Consider the following 18,688-nt stretch of genomic DNA (forward strand, 5'->3'; position numbering starts at 1 on the left):
TTCTCTGTTTGATAGTTTTGATACCAGCTGAGACAGGTGACATCCCATAAATTAAAACTTTGTAGCATTCTGGGATATGCAACACTGAGCCTTAATAACTACAGTTACAACAAAATGTGCATCTTTTTTGATGAGACGTCTATCACGATTCTAGTTCTTCCTTAGAGACAGTTAAAAGAAAAAGAAAAATCATCTTCAGACTCACTTGTCAGGCGAATGGAAGCAGCTTGCTGCAAGGCGTCCTGCTGCAGCTCTGTGACGTCCACCTGAGAGGTAGAAGTGACATCGGGCCAGGTGTGATCTGATACCTGCACCTGCAGGTGATACGAGCCTGGAGGAGTTCCTTCCCTGACACTGAGCTGACCTGAGCTCTGGTTTAAACTGAAAAACCTAACAGCATGAAAGAAAGATTAGATTAGTTTTTTTCTTTCTTGTAATAAAAGTTGTTCAGAGGAAAGTAGTCGTCTCATTGGATCTTCTGAAACGTTAAAACAGACAAACTAACACTGAGGATCATGTGTTGCAGTTCGTGATCTGGAAATATTCATTACTTTATTTTCTACTGCTTTACAGAGAGGCTTCCTGAGCCGGTCCAGTCTGTGTGTCAAAGGGTCGTGTAACAGTTTACCCTCTTCACACAGTGGCAACCTCAAGAGCTCAGACTAATTACCCGTTACAGAATCGAGGCCAAAGAGAGCGCAGGACAAAACTTGTTCTGCTGCTTAAGAAACTAATTTGCTTCTTATCTTCCGCTTCCAAAAGGCAAAGGCAGAATGATAATGTTTTTGCCTGTACATGTGTTATATATCATGAACCACTGGACAAATTTAACAAAACTTGCAGAAAGTAATCATTAGATATACATCTACACCTGATTAACCTTTGGAGTCAATCTGATTAAAGATGGCCACCACAGCCGATTGACCTTAGCAAATGCAAAAATGGCTTTAACTCAGTCAGTTTTACAGATATCGTGTTAAAATTTGGTGCGGACGCCAGTCACAACACCTACTTCAAGTGCTGCTCATTATCCAAAATCTTTGCTTAAAACTTTAGCTTTACCTGATGGAGTCCACCTTGTTTGGCTGATAACAAAATATCTCATGAACAACTGGTGAAACTATTGTAATGTAATGATTGGATGTCCATCTACAAATGATTAACTTTCAGACTCAATCAAATCAAGATGGCCCTCACAGCTAATCAGTACTAACCAACATAGAAATGGCTAAATACCACTGAATTTAAGAGAGATTGAGCAACAATTTGATGTGGGAGTAGCAGGGCGTCATTCACATTTACTTAGAAGTCAAGTCAAATGTATTTATTTATTTATAGCACTTTTCAGCAACAAGGCGGCTCAAAGTGCTCGTCATAGTGTGACATCTAGCCATAAAAGTTAAGATTGCACATTATTTTCTAGGTTTGACCCAAATGGCTACCGCTTTGTCATTTCTCAACATAAGATGATCTTAGTTTATGAAAAAAGTACATTCCTTCAAGGAATGCTAGGCCTTTAATTCTTAAAATGAATTCATACTTTAAACTGCAGAAACCTCATCTCTTTAGGCTGGAAGCTGATATCTTCTTGTATTTTTATGTGTCATGCTGTTTGTATTGTTTCCCTGAGAGGTGCCATGATTATCGGCCTACCGGTGTTTCTTCATCTGAACGCTTTTCACTTTTTTTTTGTCTGGAATTGATCTTTTCTATATGTAAATAACGATCAGCCCAAACCTGAACCATTCTGTGAACAAATTGCTATCTGCTGGATGCAGAGATGACGGAAGGTGTTTCAGAAGGATCTATGGTAATTCTCTCCCCGGTGGTTCCTTTGTTCTCAGCTGATTCTTGTCGTCTCTTGTCGTCCCTCCTTGTAGGTATCTCGTTAGAAGAAAAGGTGGCAGGGCGAGCAATCAGGCTCTCCTTTCAATGCGTCTGCATGAAGCCTTGCCTCATCAAACAAAATGAGTGCGCCCTCGCTGCGCTTCACTGGGAATTTTCAATACCGCTGGTTATGAAGTATTAATAGCACTGTTCCTGACAAGTCAGATCTCTTTTTCTATCTCTCCTTCCTGTTCTCTTTCTTTTTCATTCTTTTTCCACTTTCTTTGTTTTCTGCTTTCAAAGTGCCTGTTTCTATGGCCCGATTTCGTTTCCCCTCTTTTTACCGCTGCACCTTAGTACTGCCTACCCTTCTGTATTTTCTAAACCTCAGTTGCCGACCCGTTTTAATTTCTCACTTTTTTATTTCACTTTTTCTTTTTTTTGTGTCACATGAGAGGAAAAACTTTACAAGGAAATTTTTTCCCGCTAGTTTCAGCATCTCCCAAAACGGCTTTACATCTGCCAGTCTTTAAATTATTTCATTCAATCCTAATAGTATTTTCTACAGGGTGCAAAATTACACACACACACAAAATGAAATGAGACATTAACTTATTTAGTGTTTCAGTCTTCTCTGTAAAATCCACAGAGAACCTAACTCTTCTTTTGTCATTCATTTCCTTGTGGCTTTAAAATGCTTCATTTAAATTTATTCTATTTTTGAATACATAAAATAACATTTCTTAAATATAAAGTTGCTCTTTTTCTCATCATTTAAGTCAAATATTCAGTAAAACACAAGACTTGCTTTATTTATTTCCTAATATGTGCTGCAAAATAACGAGTTGTAATTGCAAACTAATCTGAAAAAGGTAACACCTTGCAAGAAAAATTACCACAAATATCTGGAGCCCATCCTAATTCTATCCAAACGATAATCAGTTGTAGATGTACCAACAATGATTATTACCTGAAAGTGTCATTAAATCCATCCAGTGGTTTTGCTAATCGACAGAGTTGACTCTAAATAGTTAATGGGAATTTTTTTTTTAAATCAAATGTTTTGTGCAATGTGTTAGAACTCTGACTATTTGTTGGGGATCAGTTTTAGGTACTTCAACACCTCATTTTAGGTCAAAATTGGTAAAATTGATTGAGTTGTAGTTTTTTTTTAAGGTCAGTTGGCTGTGTAAGCCATCTTGAATCAAACTGACTCCAAAAGTTACTTAATTGTAGAGGTACATGATCCAATGATTACTTCCCAAAAGTTACAATAAAAGTTTTTCCTGTTTTTTATGAGATATTTTGGTGACAGAGAGACTCATTAACACAAACACATACATGTGCAAACACAGAGACAACAACAAAAACATTATTGTCCGCCTTCGCCTTTCTCCAGCGGGCAATAACAATACCTGGAAGTAGGGTTCTATAAAATAAAAGGCAAGTTGACCTGGCTTTACCTTCTTTAAAACTCTCTTTTGTTGTGCTAAAATCCTCAACTATGACTTGTCCATTTCTGCTTTTACCACCATCACTCTTTTTGCAAGTCACCTTTAATCCTCTTCAAAGTTTCACCAGATAAGATCAAAGTACCTGGTTGATTTGCCTTCGAACCGGTACACTTTCTCACTCCAGTCATCAAGGTCAGGGGATTGAATTTGTCCGAGGACTGTCATCGGGAGAATACCTGTCAGAAGCGAAAAGTAAAAGACACACAAAAAGTCAAAAATGCATTCAGTAGAAATAATTAGTTTTGAGCACAAAGGGATCCCTGTGGTACAGCCCAAATATTAAGAGTGAAAGGAAGAATACAGAGGCTTCTTTAAAAAGATGAGACAGGTGACACCTTTTTGGTCACGGCTTCAAGGCACATCAGGAAAACGTGCATACAGAATAACTTACAAGATGTTTTTCCCCAGATTCACCACCTCCCTTAAAAAAGCTGAACTCAGAGGTGTAATCACTTTAGCCATGAAATAAGCTGCTTTTTAAAAACACACCCTGTTTACAGACCCGTCAAATCTGGGACATAAGCTGGAGTTAATTGTTTGCTTCATGACATGTTTTCTAGGGACGGGGTGGATTTGTATTAGCAGGTTAATGTACTTTCATGTGGAAAGGCCCTAGAGAGGGAATTCACCAAAAATACATTACAAAAAAAAACCTAGTTTTTCCAGCAAATTACAGCAGGCTGACAGATGGTATGAAATACTAAATAAGAGATGTGGCTGCAGCGGATGGCTGTGAGTAGTCGAGTGTGACGAGTACAGTCCTAACAACATGAGCACAGAGCGCTCAAGCGATTGTGGGTGGAACATTAGCTAACCTGAACATTAGAGGAACCAGTCTGTGACCAGAAAGATGCCAGTCTGTCGACCAACTGGGACAATCAATTATGAGTGTATGACAAATGTTTTCTTCTTCAGAAAACCATCAGGGTGCCCTTGAGCAAAGGAGCCAGACCATAACCACTTCGCTAAAGCAAAAAGTTTAAAATTGCACTGCGAGTCTTTAGGGTATGATATCCAGAGGAAATGAAAAAAACAAAACAAACAAATAAAAACAGAAGCTTTTTGCCGATGTAAATGACCTTTGTCTTAGAGAGACCATAGTAAGGTAAAACTATGCCTCCTTTTTTAAATTTTTGTTTCAAAATTTTGGTTGAGTCAAATTGACCAATTTTTATTAAAATTGCTTGCTAGGAAACCATATCAATACCAGGATAAAATGATAAAAAAAAAAACAAATTTGTGTTTTACTCTTGCAAATCTATTATTCTAATTTAATCCTCCACTTTTCTGGTTTATGACCTTAGAACCACAGATGTTAATTTAGACTGTGCAATGCCTGTTAAAGAAATGACAGTGAGAAAGAACTAAAAAACAAATGCAAAATAAACAGATGGTTGCTAAATGTTTTGAATTATTTACTAAAAGTCTCAAACAAATTATTTGGTCAAATAATTTACAGGTTTTCCTATTAAACTTTGGTATCTGATAAAGACTTTTTCACCCACAGAACAAGGTCAAGTGCAAGTATGTTTTGAGAAACTTAGTCATGAAAGTCACAAAAACAGATTTTACAGAAGCACAAACATGGCTCAAAGAATCTCATTTTTCAGTACCAGAAAACAGAAAACATCCTCAAACACTCCGTTTCCTCACTCACTCAAGGCTCTGAATTTTATGACAGAATATGTTTGATTTAGATAACAATATGCTAGTATTTTATTATGTTGTGTCCAGTTGATGTGAATGGGACAAAGAGTGCTAATTCCAGTTAAATCTATAGTTTTAGGTGCTATCTATTTCCATTTTAAGAATTAGTCTTGGCCTATTTTGGACAAATAATGTAAACTTAAAAAAAACAAAAACAACATAGCATCTAGATAAACTGCAAAGGATCATTAAATGTTGCATTGTAAAGTTATTTCTTCACTATCTTAAATTATTACCAATAAACAGGAAACCATACCTTCATAACTGTAGACAATAAAGTGTGTGTGTCCAGGTAAGTGTGGATGGTCATTCCTATCACCAATGACAACTGTAAGGGTGTTGGTTGAACTCATCGGAGGAGAGCCCCCGTCAATCATAAGAATCGGGAGGCGGTACTCCTTTTGCCGTTCTCGATCAAAGGTACGGAGGGTGGTGATGGCTGCACTTCCATTCCGGAAGTCAGTCAGATTGAAGTTGGTAGCATCTGAAGTGAGCATGAGAAGCCGAATGGAGAATGGGCCACCATTTGTGGAGGTGTCACGATCAGTGGCATGAAGAAGAAGGGAGGTTTCGTTCATTCGTACCACCTGGGGTGCTGCAGTGTTCTCCCAAACGACAGGCTTATAGGGAAACTCAAACTCTGGCCCGTTGTCATTAACATCAAGTACGGACACCATAACAATGGCAGTACCAGTCAGGGATGGAATACCAGCATCTGTTGCGAGGACCATGATCCTGTGCTGGGAGATTTTCTCTCTGTCCAGAGGATGAGCCACCACCACCCAACCTGACTGGTCCACCAGGAACTGATTATAGGGGTCTGACTCCTTGGAAATGCTGTAAGAAAAGCGTCCATTTTGGCCTGAGTCCAGATCAGATGCTGTAACTTGAGTGACAATTGTCCCAACTGGGACATCTTCCAACATGGCAGATGACTCATAGAACTGAGGGAAGAAGACAGGCGCATGATCATTGGAGTCTTCGACCTGAACGAGGCAGTAGGCCAAGCTGAAAAAATCAGCATCTTCAGCTTTCAGGGTCAGATTAAAAACCCTCTCATGGAGTTTCTCAAAGTCCACCCTCTTCTTAAGTTTTATCATGCCACGTCGATTCACTTTGTCTGTCTCCACAAAAAACTTCCTGTCCTCGTCTCCACCAACAATACTGAAGGCAACAACAGCATTCTCACCCTCATCTCCATCAGTGGCAGAGACCACAAGAACTTCACTGTTTACTTCAAGGTCCTCAGTTACCTGATAGACACATAAATGTACATGGTTTACTGCTACTAATTTTCATTTGAAAAGAAACTGAGACATATCTTGAGGCAGGTTCACTCACCTGAGTAGAGTAGGCCCTCTGAGTAAAAATGGGTGGATGATCATTTACATCAGAAACCATGATGGTGGCTGTGCCTGTTCCTGACAAACCTCCTCCATCACGGGCTTCCACCACCACCAGATACTTGTCCTCGGTCTCCCGGTCCAGTGAACGCAGAACTGTGTAGATGGTCCCTGTAGTGGCGTTTATGGAGAACAGGTTGAGGTTGATCTCATTGCGAATGTTCTTGATGATGCTGTAGGTCAGCATGGCGTTTCTGCCTTCATTGGGATCATCTAGGTCCATAGCACGCATCTCCATGATGGAAGTATCCGCAGGTGAGTTTTCAGCCACTTGGCCAACAAAACATCCTTCCACTTCCAGAGCAGGGCATGGGAAAAAGGGGGCATTATCGTTGATGTCTCTGACTTCTAATAGCACGTCAGCAAATCCTGTGAGTCCTAGTCCTCCCTCATCTGTGGCAAGGACAAGAAATCTCCAGGCAGGGCGCTCCTCGCGGTCCAGGCGACGCTGAGCATAGATTCTTCCAGAGTGTTCGTCAATGGTGAACTCGCCACCAGCACCCTGGCCATGGAGGGAGTAACGGAGAGCAGTCTGGTCTGCCTCCTGATCTGGATCCGTTGCTGACACCTGCAAAAAAAAAAAAAAACATACAGAAAAGAATAAATTAGAAAAAAATAAAACAAACAAAAAACAACTCCTGAGAGCTCCTGATGTGGGGTACTTAGGTTAGACCTGCAAATATTTAGGGTAAACTAAAAATGTAAGAAACAGCTTTATTATTTATTTTGCAATCTTGCAAAATTCCCCCAGGTTTAGCCATTCTGAACCAATATACTTTTCATCTGTTTGGTTGAAACATGCCATCAAAAGAGCGTGATAATGTGATTTCCATGATATCTTGGCATAATGTATAAGTATATGTAATGTCCACATTCTTGTGAAAACACTGGTGCATATCGACCAGATATTTTTTTCATATGGTTTTCTATTTTGTAGATGAAGTGCTCAATATGAAATTGTTGAATACAAGTTATTATTAAATATTCAAAAGTAAAACTAAATATTAATTTGACTTCAACCTTGAAAAGCCTCAAATGAGACATCTGAACAATATACAGTATTTACAGACTAATATAATGTGTCTCTTAAATACATAAATGGAATGGCTTTTAAACAAGAAATTCCTCTTTTTGAGTTACTGAGTTCTACTTAATTCATTGACTGAGTAACAAAAAAATTGATGATAAGAACAATTACCTTCAAAATTATTATGGAAATTAACCACGCTTTATTAAAACTGCAGAAGCAGGTAGTTGTTTTCTGTCACATTTGTTAAGGCAATCTGGTCAAAGGCGTCATGTTGACATTTCATCCCAATTCAGTACCATCATTCTTTTTAATCAGAAACTGTTCTTTTTGTTCTTTTTCCCCCATCATGTCTTATCAAAAAAAGTTAAATTGCTTTTTCATTATGTAGAAATGTCAAGCTTTGCAAATAGGACATGCAGCAGCTGCCCCTGCACACACAGACTCCACAACACAGGAATAAACATTTCTCTGTTGCTTTGTCCTGTTTGCTTAATTAACCTGCCTTTCTGCTATCTCTCTGAACAAGGGGACAAGAGCAGCAGCAACAAGACAAGCTCTCACATCTGTCACCGAGACACACAATGCAATTAAAAGTTAATGCATGCCGACAAAAGCAAGAAAAGTACACTTTTACCCTTTCTTCTCCTCTTTTCTCACCAGAGGGTTTGTTTACAGAAGCCTTTGAAGTCCCCCTGCCCTCCCTTTTGCGGCTGCCTCCCCCATGTTGGCTCTTTGCATTCCCTGACATTGTGATGCAGGTACACAATATTGAAGATGAGCAGTGGTGACACCACAGAGGAGGCTGCCACACAGGTGAAGTCACAAAATATTCATTTCAAATTGGATTTTCTCCTCCGTTCGTCATCTACTGAATTGTATTAGTGCACGAGACTGAGAGTGGTGTGTGTTGAGGGAGGACCCATCCGCTGTGCGCCAGAAAAAACTATTGAAAGCGTTAGAGAGGAACCGAACGCACATCAAATCAATTCCAGCAGGCGAGAGGAAGCAGGCCCTTGGTTGAGGACTCTGTGACACATACGCCTCTGACAGAGATTACTTCCCTCCCCTCCTAGACGCGCCTCCACCTTTATAATCTTATTTAGCTTGGCAGCACATGCAAATTACTATGTATTACTGGAGAAAGGTGTGACGAAAGGTGGATGAGATCTACAGAGGAAGGAGGTCAAGTCAAACTTTTCAGAGGCAACTTTTCAAATTGTGGTCTTTTCCTGTCAGATTTTGTTTCACCTCTATCAAACCTTGGTGCTTCTTTAAGCATTTATTGTGTTTAACACTGTCATGCATGTGTGAGATTTTAGTATGAGGACACTGAATCTCTGCTGAGGTTTCGCTCCAGGCTAATTCACTCCAAAGCGTAACCAACCCAATTACATCTGCCTGCAATAAACCTAATACTTTTTCACATATTGTTCATATAAACACTAAGATTTTAACAACATGCTACATTGTGTTGAAAGTGCAAACTGAAGGTGATGCTGTCTCAGGTTTTAAATTTAAATGGTGTCATCTGGAATGAGTGTACAACTGATTTGAAGTTATGGTTAAATGATTAGGCATGAATGTAAAAACCGGTACTATGTAATCAACTCATATGTTCACTAAGTTTATGTATCTGACTAAGCCATGCAGGGTCACATAGTGGCAGGAGTGTATACCAGAATGCATCAGGAAAAAGCAAATGTATGGCCTTGGTACATTATTATTAACCTTGTACATTAAAGCAGTTTGTGTCTAAATAAGTGGCTGCATTAGTCTATTTCTAATGTCTTTAAAAAAATTTTTTTATTGTTTAATCAATTAATGGGTAAAACATATTGTTGCCTTAAAATATTAGAACTCAATCAACACTTAGAGTTGCTCAGAACATTGCTGATTTCAAATCTATGCTGAAAACCCTCCTTTTTTTTATTAGCTTTTAGTTCTAGTTGAGCAGAACGTCTTGATTTTCTATTGTTTTTTATAGGTTTAACTTTTTATTGGTTTTACTGTAAAATATTTTTCATATAAAATTATTTTGTTTTATGTGGATTTTTTATAGTATTTTTGTTTACCTGCAATGTTTTTATGTTGTAACTTTATTATTTTTACAATGTGCCAAAGAAATAAACTTTAACTGATTGATTGATTAATTGACTTGATGAGACTTGGTGGAAGTATGAAACATATTGCTGCAGCAATCATTCTCCACTGTAGTGCCTGTCGTACCATTCTAGTTTAAAAACCTCTACTGAGAATCTTTTCAGGAGTATTTAATGTAACATTAGTTCCAAACAAAGTAGCTGACTGACCTCCAGAATGAACACAGGAAGCTGGGTGAGTTCCTCCATCACAGAGGCGTGGTACTCCGTCTGGCTGAAGACTGGCGCCTCGTCATTGCGGTTCACCACTTGAACCACCACCAGCGTCTCGTTCTCCCACTTCCCATCAGAAGCGACCAGCCGGAGCTCGTAGTGCTGCTCCATCTCATAGTCAAGCGGCTGAGCCACAAAGATGGTGCCCACCTCAGGCTCCACGTCGAAGGTCCCCATGGTGTTTCCTGAGGTGATCTGGTAGCGCAGCTTAGCATTGGCACCTAGATGAAGGAAATTAGGTCCTGGTCAGTTTAAGAGCATTTTTATTTTGTTTCACAAATTTAATTTTTTTTATATCAATCTACGTTGTCATGGGATTTTGATTTTACTTGATAAAAAGGAATTTATTTCTCTAGAAACTTGATTCAGTTACTTCAGAACCTCAATATCAACTTTTTAACACTAAAACTTGAGCCGGAGCGCTCAGTGTGAAACTGATCCTTTTGAATAACATTGTACCAGAGTTAAAGGCGGTAAAAATAACTTTGACTGGCAGTTGACACACACACATATGGGAAGTGATGACCCGTGTGGACAGCAGCAACAGATTCTGTATTTCAAGTATCTGAGAAGAAAACAAGCATTTCTCTCACAGAGGGGCTCATTAGATGCTCTTTCCTCCACACCTCCACCGATCTCTTACACAGAGATACACACTGAGCTGTGATTCCATCATTTTAGAGGACAATCTATAGCCTGAAGTTAATTTCCTGGAGATTTAACACTAACCATAACCTCAATCTTACCTTACTCTAACCTTAAGACATTTTGTCCCCGTAAAGAAATTGTCTCTCTATAATGTGGCTATTTAAAGATTTAAGTCCCCACAAAATGAGCTGTATAAATCCACACTCTTATGGGATCTTAAAACCCTCCTTACCCTTTTTTCCTGGGGTGTTATCTTGGGGTCTTCTACCTGCTGAACATCCTGCATGCATCCTGATTAGATGCTAGAATCACACTCAACTGACACAAAAGAGCACAAAAGAACAGAAGCTGTACTCTAAGCTCCGTCCAGATGTGCTCTTCATCTCTGTTACCTAGAGGACACCACCAACACTCACCAGCCGGCTGCAGATGAGAATAGGAGCATACATCCACAGCTAAATTCACAGCATTGCCTTCAGGCTCAGCTCCCTCCTCTGCACAATGCTTGGGTAGTATGTCTGCATTACTGCTGACTCTGACAGTCTCTTAAACACCTTTACCCATCACGCTCACTTGAGATTATAATTCTAACTCATCTTGAAGTGTTAATACTCCTTGTAAAGGGAAACTTGATGTAATTTAAAAGAATGAATGTATGAAGATGGATGCCTTTGAAGGAGCGTAAACCGTATAGAGATGCTAAATAAAAACAACTTCACCCACTTATTTCCTCTAACTCCTCTCATCTGTGTTTTTTGGAACATTTTCTTCTCATACTTGCATTCATTGTCTTTTCCTACATGACTCCCTTGCTGTCTTCCAAACTTGTTTTTCTTCTTTTCCTAAACTTTTTGTTTTGCTGCATATTTCCTTCTTCCCTTTTCTTTATCCCATTTACGCTCTATTGGTCATCTTCTTTACCTTGTTTATCTAGCTTTCTGTTGCCTGAACCTTACTTCCTATTATTTTACCTTTCTATTTCTCCCCATCTGTCTGTCTATCGTTGCACACCTCCTGATATTTCTTTCATTTTATGTTTCTTTTTTATAATTAGAATTTTTATCTCTCATTCTCCCCTACGTCGCTTCTTTGATTTCCTCTATGACCTTTCCTTTTCCTTCCTGATGAAGTGAAAAAATGCCAACGTATTTGGAGGAGGTAAACACACACACACATGTATACACACACACACACACAGATGCATGTTCATAGCCCAGAGGCAGGTCTGTCTGGGTCCAGCTTGCTCTCTGTTTACCGGCACCAAGGAGACTTTAGGAGACAAACACCATCTGTGGAGACATGGAGGACTTTCATTACGACACCGGAGAGTGTGTGTGCTCGTGTGTGTGTGAGGAGAAGCTAAGTGCACCGGTCCGTCACAGCCTTTAAGCACGATCTGTAGTGACACTCAGCGAGCGGTTCAGTGCATGTGTGTAAATGGGAGTTTGTGTAAATGTGTGTAAGGGGAGTAGCTACAGCGCTTTTTTTTTTTTTTTTGCCTCCGGCAGCCTCCCTAATGATCAGTCTGGCCATATGGCATTGCCCTCTTAGCTCATAGACACTCTCTCACATACACACACGCACATACACACCCACACACACACACGAACACTAGGGGACAGGGTTGATTTGATTCACAGCCTAACAGAAGACCCAAAATTGAGATTAAGGTCAGATCTCTGCTTCTCATGAGGTGGACCGGAGGGAAAAGTCGTCCCTGAGCATTGACTGCAGGTTGACACTCTGAAGGACTAAACTCATCACTGGAGAAAGTTTCATTCTGTTTTAAAACTGCATTAAGAAATACTGCACAGGTTGCTCCCTTATCTGGTTACAAGAAATACTGCAATTGCTTTTTTTTTTTTTTTTTTTTTACTAGACTGCAAAAATTTGGTGTAGGTATTTAACACAAGTTTATCCTTGATTTAAAACTGACAAAGATATTGTATTTTACATTTAAAAAATTGTACATTTACTCCCCAAAACGCTGCACATTTGAGTTATTTATTTCAATCTTTGTAGAATGTAGAAATGCCAAGGATATATGAATCAATATTAACATGTCAAAACTTTTAATGAGCTTTTTCTGAATAATAGAACAACAAAATAGAACTTTCAAAAGGTAGCCGTGTTCAAAGAAATAATACCAATCTTTTTGTGACTTGTGTCACATTCATGTCAAATAGGAGACAATGTTATTACCAGACTCTGACTGTTATCACATTATCAAAGTTTTAAAAATATCTGAAGTATAACGTGTTTGGAAATACAAAGAAGTATCTAAAGGTCGTTTTTTGTTTGAAATAAATTCATATATTACAGAATAGCACTAAATGCAAATACCATCTACTATTTTCAATAATAAAACACATTAATTGGCTAGGAGTAAGCTGTTTCTTTTTATCCCATGTAATGCAAAGATGTCAGGGCACAATAACACATTTAAATGGCTCAACATACACAACATAGTGTAAATTATAGGTTGCATATGGGAACTACTCAGAACAAAGGACAAACACATCTGTACACACCTGCTGGTGAACTGATGAGCATTGCCCCATGTGCAACAGGGGGGATTTGAACCTGAAAAGAAGCTCATCTGTGTGGATTTTGTATGAGTCCACAGCCCTCTGTGGGGGTTCCAGTTTTCTTTAACAATACACAGAAAAGCACATTAGCCCAGCTGGTAAATCCAAACTGGATGTGATTGGATGTCACTCCGTGTTGCCTGTATGATGGACTAGTGAGCACACATCTCGTTCAATGTCAGTCGGAATAGAGTCCACCTCTGTGCAGCCCTGAACAGGTCATAACAATAATAATGGTTCCTCATGTCCTGTTAAAGGTCATTGAGAGGAAGGGACCAGGGACACAGTGCTAAGATCACATATAAATATTCAGGGTATCCATAACAGAGCAGTTTTTCCCATCTGTTAAAGATAACAGAACATAGATCTAATTTATCTGTTAATAATTGTTGATTGCAAACCTAGCTCTTTTCTTCCCTCTGTATGTTAAAATGTGCATTTTATTTCGTTATTTCATTTATTTCGTTTATTTCGTTTAGTTATAATTCATTACTTGACACTTAAAGAAAGCTGTCCTGATACAGGTTGTTAGTGCGTTGGGAGGGTGTAGAGAAAGGACTTTTGTATTGAGTATACAGCCCCACATCTTTGGTGCCCAGCTTCTGGCTCTAAAAATATAACATTATGTCTCCCAAAAACTAACATTTTAGCTGCAATTCTGAACAGCTAGAACAGGTAGAGACCCTTTATCCAACTTTATTCATGTTGATGGCTCTGACCCAATTGCTCTCTAAACTTCCTGTTAAGATTTCCCTTAGGAGGGATGATAGTGATTCACAATGTCCATTGGAAGCAGTAAACAACAGTAAACAGCTTTCTGGTGAGTGAGTAGTGCTGGAATAAGGGTGTTTTATATCCCATCAACATGAACATGGTGTGTGACTGTGATACAAGCATACTTTTTAGAAGCTGAAATAAACCTAAATTGACAATCTTGCTTCATTTATTAGACTTCTAACTTATTTTGACTGGTGTGTGTTAAAAGATTTAAAACCTAACAATCTTTGTGTGCAATATCCCATCACTCCTTATTGTCACCATTGTCAGTGTTTGCACAGTGGCATCACTTTTGGCCAGCGTGACACAACCAATCACTTACACTCACACATCCCTTATTATCACTCAACCTCTCTGCTGTGGTAGGCGTTTGTGCGTGTTTACTGAAACCCCGAGGCGACACTTAACTGAAACACTGAACTCAGCAGAATTGAAAAAGCCTCTTGATCTCATTACCAGACGCTCTTAGTTCGGCACTTTTTCCACTAGGAGGACCAAATGGGGCCAAAAAACACGACGGGTGACAAAAGCTGCTGCATCTAATCAGCTTTATGACGAGGAGGGAGGCGAAGAGTGGTAATCTAAACCCACCCCTCCTCCTCGTCACCTTCGATAATTGCAACAAACACCAAATCAAGCAGAAAGGGGTTCAGGAGTTTTATGTGTCATGGTGTGTGTGTTTCCCCTTGTAATTGTGTTTGTTAGATTTAGTTTAAATTGAGGTTGAAGGTCAGTGGTCCATCAACACCTGTCAACGTCAACAACAAAATGTGGTCATAGGGTGCAACACACACAAACACACACACACACACATGGACAGAGCCAAGGTGAAGGTACAGCTGGAAGATAAACCCTTCAGTAAAGTTTACAGCTCATCACGTTTCAGTCTGCAGCTTTAACTCTTTCAGGAGTTTGATTCTTTTCCCTCAGTGACCTAAAAGAAAACACACACACACACACACACACACACACACACACACACACACACACACACACACTCTCCATAAGTATAGTACGCCGCATACACATCAGAACCAGCAGGTCTAGGTGGGAAAGGAAATGCCTCTGGCCAAGAAACAAATTGGCTCACTGGTAAGTCAGCCTTGAATTTGATTAGCTCACAATATGCACCAGATTTCTCCCTGTAGTTTCAACCCTCCTTCTTTTCCAACACATGTGCATGTTTACAGAAGATGACCTGCAGCTACACGTTAGATGTACTGTAACAAATACAGAGCAATGGGCACACTCAACACTGCACACCAGTCTCTATCACACAGTTTTTCAACAAATACCACACCGGTTTAATGATAGATTTATCTGAGTGTGATACCAAAAAAGATACAAACTTTTAACAGAATCTTGTAAGCGTTAGGTGTGGGTGTCCAGCATCTAGAAGAGTAGTTTTCAATTCAAATTTATTGTGGTCACCAACAGAAAACTTAAATGATATAAGGTAGAAAACTGTAAACTGACTTAAAATAAAAATACTATATAAAATACTATAAATTACTCTCAATTGTAAAAAAGTTGTTCCACCTAAAATTAGTAAATGTGGGAAAAGCTGCACCGCCTAAAGTAAATATATATGTATATACACATATATGAATAAAAAAAATATTAATTTCATTCTACTGAAATATAACAACTGTTATAGATTCAGATCAGACTTCATTTGGGTGCAGACTTTTAATCTAGTTGCTCTCATAAGTTTTCTGTCAAAAAAGTTAACTTTGTGCTGGCTGTAAAGGTGAATATGAGTGTCAATGTTTTTAAAGTCTCTGCAGAGCAAAAAAAAAAGCAACCACCTCCAAAAAAAATCTTCATTAATTTTATTTGTTTCCATATGAGTGCAACATTTACAGCTTTAAGCTTTGCCTCAGTTATCTGGTTGCAAAGTGCCTATTTTGAAAAAATATTTAAAAGTTAATTTTCTGCCTATTGACCAGATGATTAAGTAGCTGCTCATTTCAGCGCCATAAAATGTGACCAAACATCATTAAGACTCTTCATCCTTTAACATACAATGATGTGATACTCCATTAGTATTTTCTTTCATATTAGGTTGAGCCTAATGTAACTGTTTTTTTTTCTAAGCTTCAGGAAGATTCTAAACATGAGATTAAGAGATGATACGATAGTAAACTCCAGCTGATCCTCACAAATGTTTTCGATTTATCCCCTTGTTTTGTCTTGCTAGAGATTTCCTGTTGCAGTTAACAAACAACCCTCAACTCCAAGCCACTTAGGAGTGTGGACACAAACAACAATCTTAACTCAAATGTCCCCTTAAACTCCCCTTAACTGGCAGATAGGTGCGGGTGTTACTGGGATTAACTAAAACCTCAAATCTAATCCCTGCTGACTCAGTATTCAGAGTGTAAGAAAAAGGGATCTGCTTTAAACGTGTTTTGGATATCTATCATCGTATGTAAAAAAACAAACTATACTTTGTTCCTGCATTATTTCATCTTAACATGCAACAACTGTCCTGGCCAAATACACGTTTAAAAACTAACATAAAAATCCACCAAGCTATTAAAAATGTATTGTGATAAATACCGTTGGTTATTTATTATTCAGGAAATTACAACCTTTGACTACATTTTAAGTAAATTAGCACTTTTTAGAGAAACTGTGTAAAGACCTAGTGGTTCATGAGGTTATTTTGCTAACACTACAGATAAACCAACACACACAAACAGGAGCAGAAACATTATCACCTTCAGCAGTGGGCTATAAAAATGGTGATATGATACAAAGACTGCATAACAAATCTAGTCTTTATGGTTTTCTAACCCATACAAAGCATTTTTTTTTATTTCTAAGCATTAGTGAGTAGTTTTATTGACTAAATCCTACCTGGAAGTGTCAATTATCAACAAGGCAATGAGCAAAATAATTAGTATTATGTGACAGTGGACTAGTTTATGCAGTGTAGTTTGGACCTAATCATGATTGTATTCTAGCCTTAAACAAGTAGATTTTACTATTTACCCTAATCACATATTGCTATTGCTTAAATCCAACCATACTGTACAAAATAATAAATAAATAAAAATAACAATCTGGGTTTCGTGTTGAATGGTTGAAAGTGCTATTCATAACTGCACCATCTGGCTATTTTAAACAAAAACAGATGTTGGCCGATGCTGAGATCTAATTAAACTATAAAAAAGATTGGAGAAATGTGACAGTATGGGAAGTCTGCGGATCTCCTGAGGGAATCTGAGTACATTTGGTATAAGAATATCAGGCAGAGTGTGAATACGTTACATTGTATGAATATAAAAACGCACTCAGCAAGAGAAATATAAATGTTAAAAAATATAAAAAGAGAAAAAACAAACAGTAGTACGTCACTTTTCTGTCCTTCTCCCATAGTGTGAATAAAGCAAATCTCAGAGGCTGCTCGCCGATGCCAGCAGTGGTCGCAAATAAATAAATAAATAAATAGGAGGGGAATGAGAGGATTTTTCTGTTTTTGTTTTCTGATATTTTTGTCTCTTTTTCCTCCTGCTGCTTATTGGTTCAGAGCGGAGGAGGAAGAGGATTGAGGGACAAACACAAACAAAGAAAGACAAACATCAAAACTGTCGACCTCAAGGGAGCAGCAGCTCTCGCTAACGAGCTGCGACACTTAGAGAAGAGGAGAGAGGAAGAGAGCCAAGGAGACGCAGAAAACAAGGAAAGGAGGCAAAGAAGTGGCAAAAGAAGAAAAACACAATAAATCTCACTTTGTAGATAATTTAAAGTACGCCCATTAAAGTGAGAACGTCCATGTCTGTTTTATTTACCAAAATCTAAACCAAAATGTGAAACTGCCTAAGAAAAATACAATCATTGCATCTTTCTTTCAGCGACAACAAAACCCCTCCTGCACACAACAACAGTCGCAAAACTCATTTACAGTATTTTCATTCTGATGTGCACTTAAATCTAAATCTCTCAAGCCTAACGAGCCGCGTGTAACGCAACCTTTGACCTTTCACTTCATTAAAGAATGCAGCTGACGTAATCAGTTCAATTTCTGGAATTTTTTGGTTGCACATTAAGCAAAATAACAATTTATTCTGCAAGCTATGTGTGAATACAGAAGACTATAGTTGAGTTCTAACCTTCAGAAATTTTCATTTATTGCTGGCTCACGTTTAATAAAAATAAAATAAAAAATGAAAGCGTTATAGAGAAAAAGGAAAAAAAGTAGGCATGAATATGGAACAAACCAGAGGTAGAAATGAAAAACATAATGAAATCAGAAAAAACAAACAAACTGTAAAATAAATTAGACACATGAAACAGACTGAAAAGGACAAAAAACCTTAAGATTAAACTTTGACTGTTTTTTAGTGAACTCTGTCACTTTAGTTCAGGGAAACTGACTTCAGTTCACCACCTTCACCAGAAACAAGAAGATAATCAAGGTATATCCTGACTGACCTTCATCTTCGTCATTGGCTGTGACGGTGATGAGAACGAAGCCGACCTCCTTGTCTTCCTCCACGCTCACTTCATACACCGGCTGGGCAAAAGCTGGGGCGTTGTCATTCACATCGGTCACAAAGATCCTGACGTAGGCTGTGTCTGAACCAAGACACAAACTCAATGTATTTACATTTAATGCTGTAAGATTCTGCAGCTTTTTACTAATTTGAAACTTTCAGCTAGCAGTGCAGCCAATAAACAAACAATAAAACAGACAAGATTTCTATGGCTTAAAGGATGCCCCGATATTCTAACAAATATATTTTTTTACACTGAAATTAGAAGGACTGATAATAAAATCTGACATTAATTAAATGAGATGCTTATTTGATCACAG

At 38.4% G+C, this 18,688-nt stretch overlaps 1 protein-coding gene across 1 annotated transcript in view; it reads right to left on the reverse strand.

Moving 5' to 3' along the window:
• Positions 1-18,688, reverse strand: part of si:dkey-22o22.2 (neural-cadherin) — a 122,234-nt gene that overhangs the window by 16,097 nt on the left and 87,449 nt on the right. Inside the window, exons 16-21 of the mRNA XM_017423770.2 lie at positions 18,307-18,450; positions 9,791-10,074; positions 6,390-7,019; positions 5,305-6,301; positions 3,424-3,517; positions 206-390 (exon numbers count right to left, since the gene is read on the reverse strand). Of these exons, the coding sequence (XP_017279259.1) occupies positions 206-390; positions 3,424-3,517; positions 5,305-6,301; positions 6,390-7,019; positions 9,791-10,074; positions 18,307-18,450 (2,334 nt within the window). The remainder of the gene's footprint in view (positions 1-205; positions 391-3,423; positions 3,518-5,304; positions 6,302-6,389; positions 7,020-9,790; positions 10,075-18,306; positions 18,451-18,688) is intronic.

This window comes from Kryptolebias marmoratus, linkage group LG16 (genome assembly GCF_001649575.2).
Source record: "Kryptolebias marmoratus isolate JLee-2015 linkage group LG16, ASM164957v2, whole genome shotgun sequence".
Taxonomy (NCBI): Eukaryota; Metazoa; Chordata; class Actinopteri; order Cyprinodontiformes; family Rivulidae; genus Kryptolebias; species Kryptolebias marmoratus.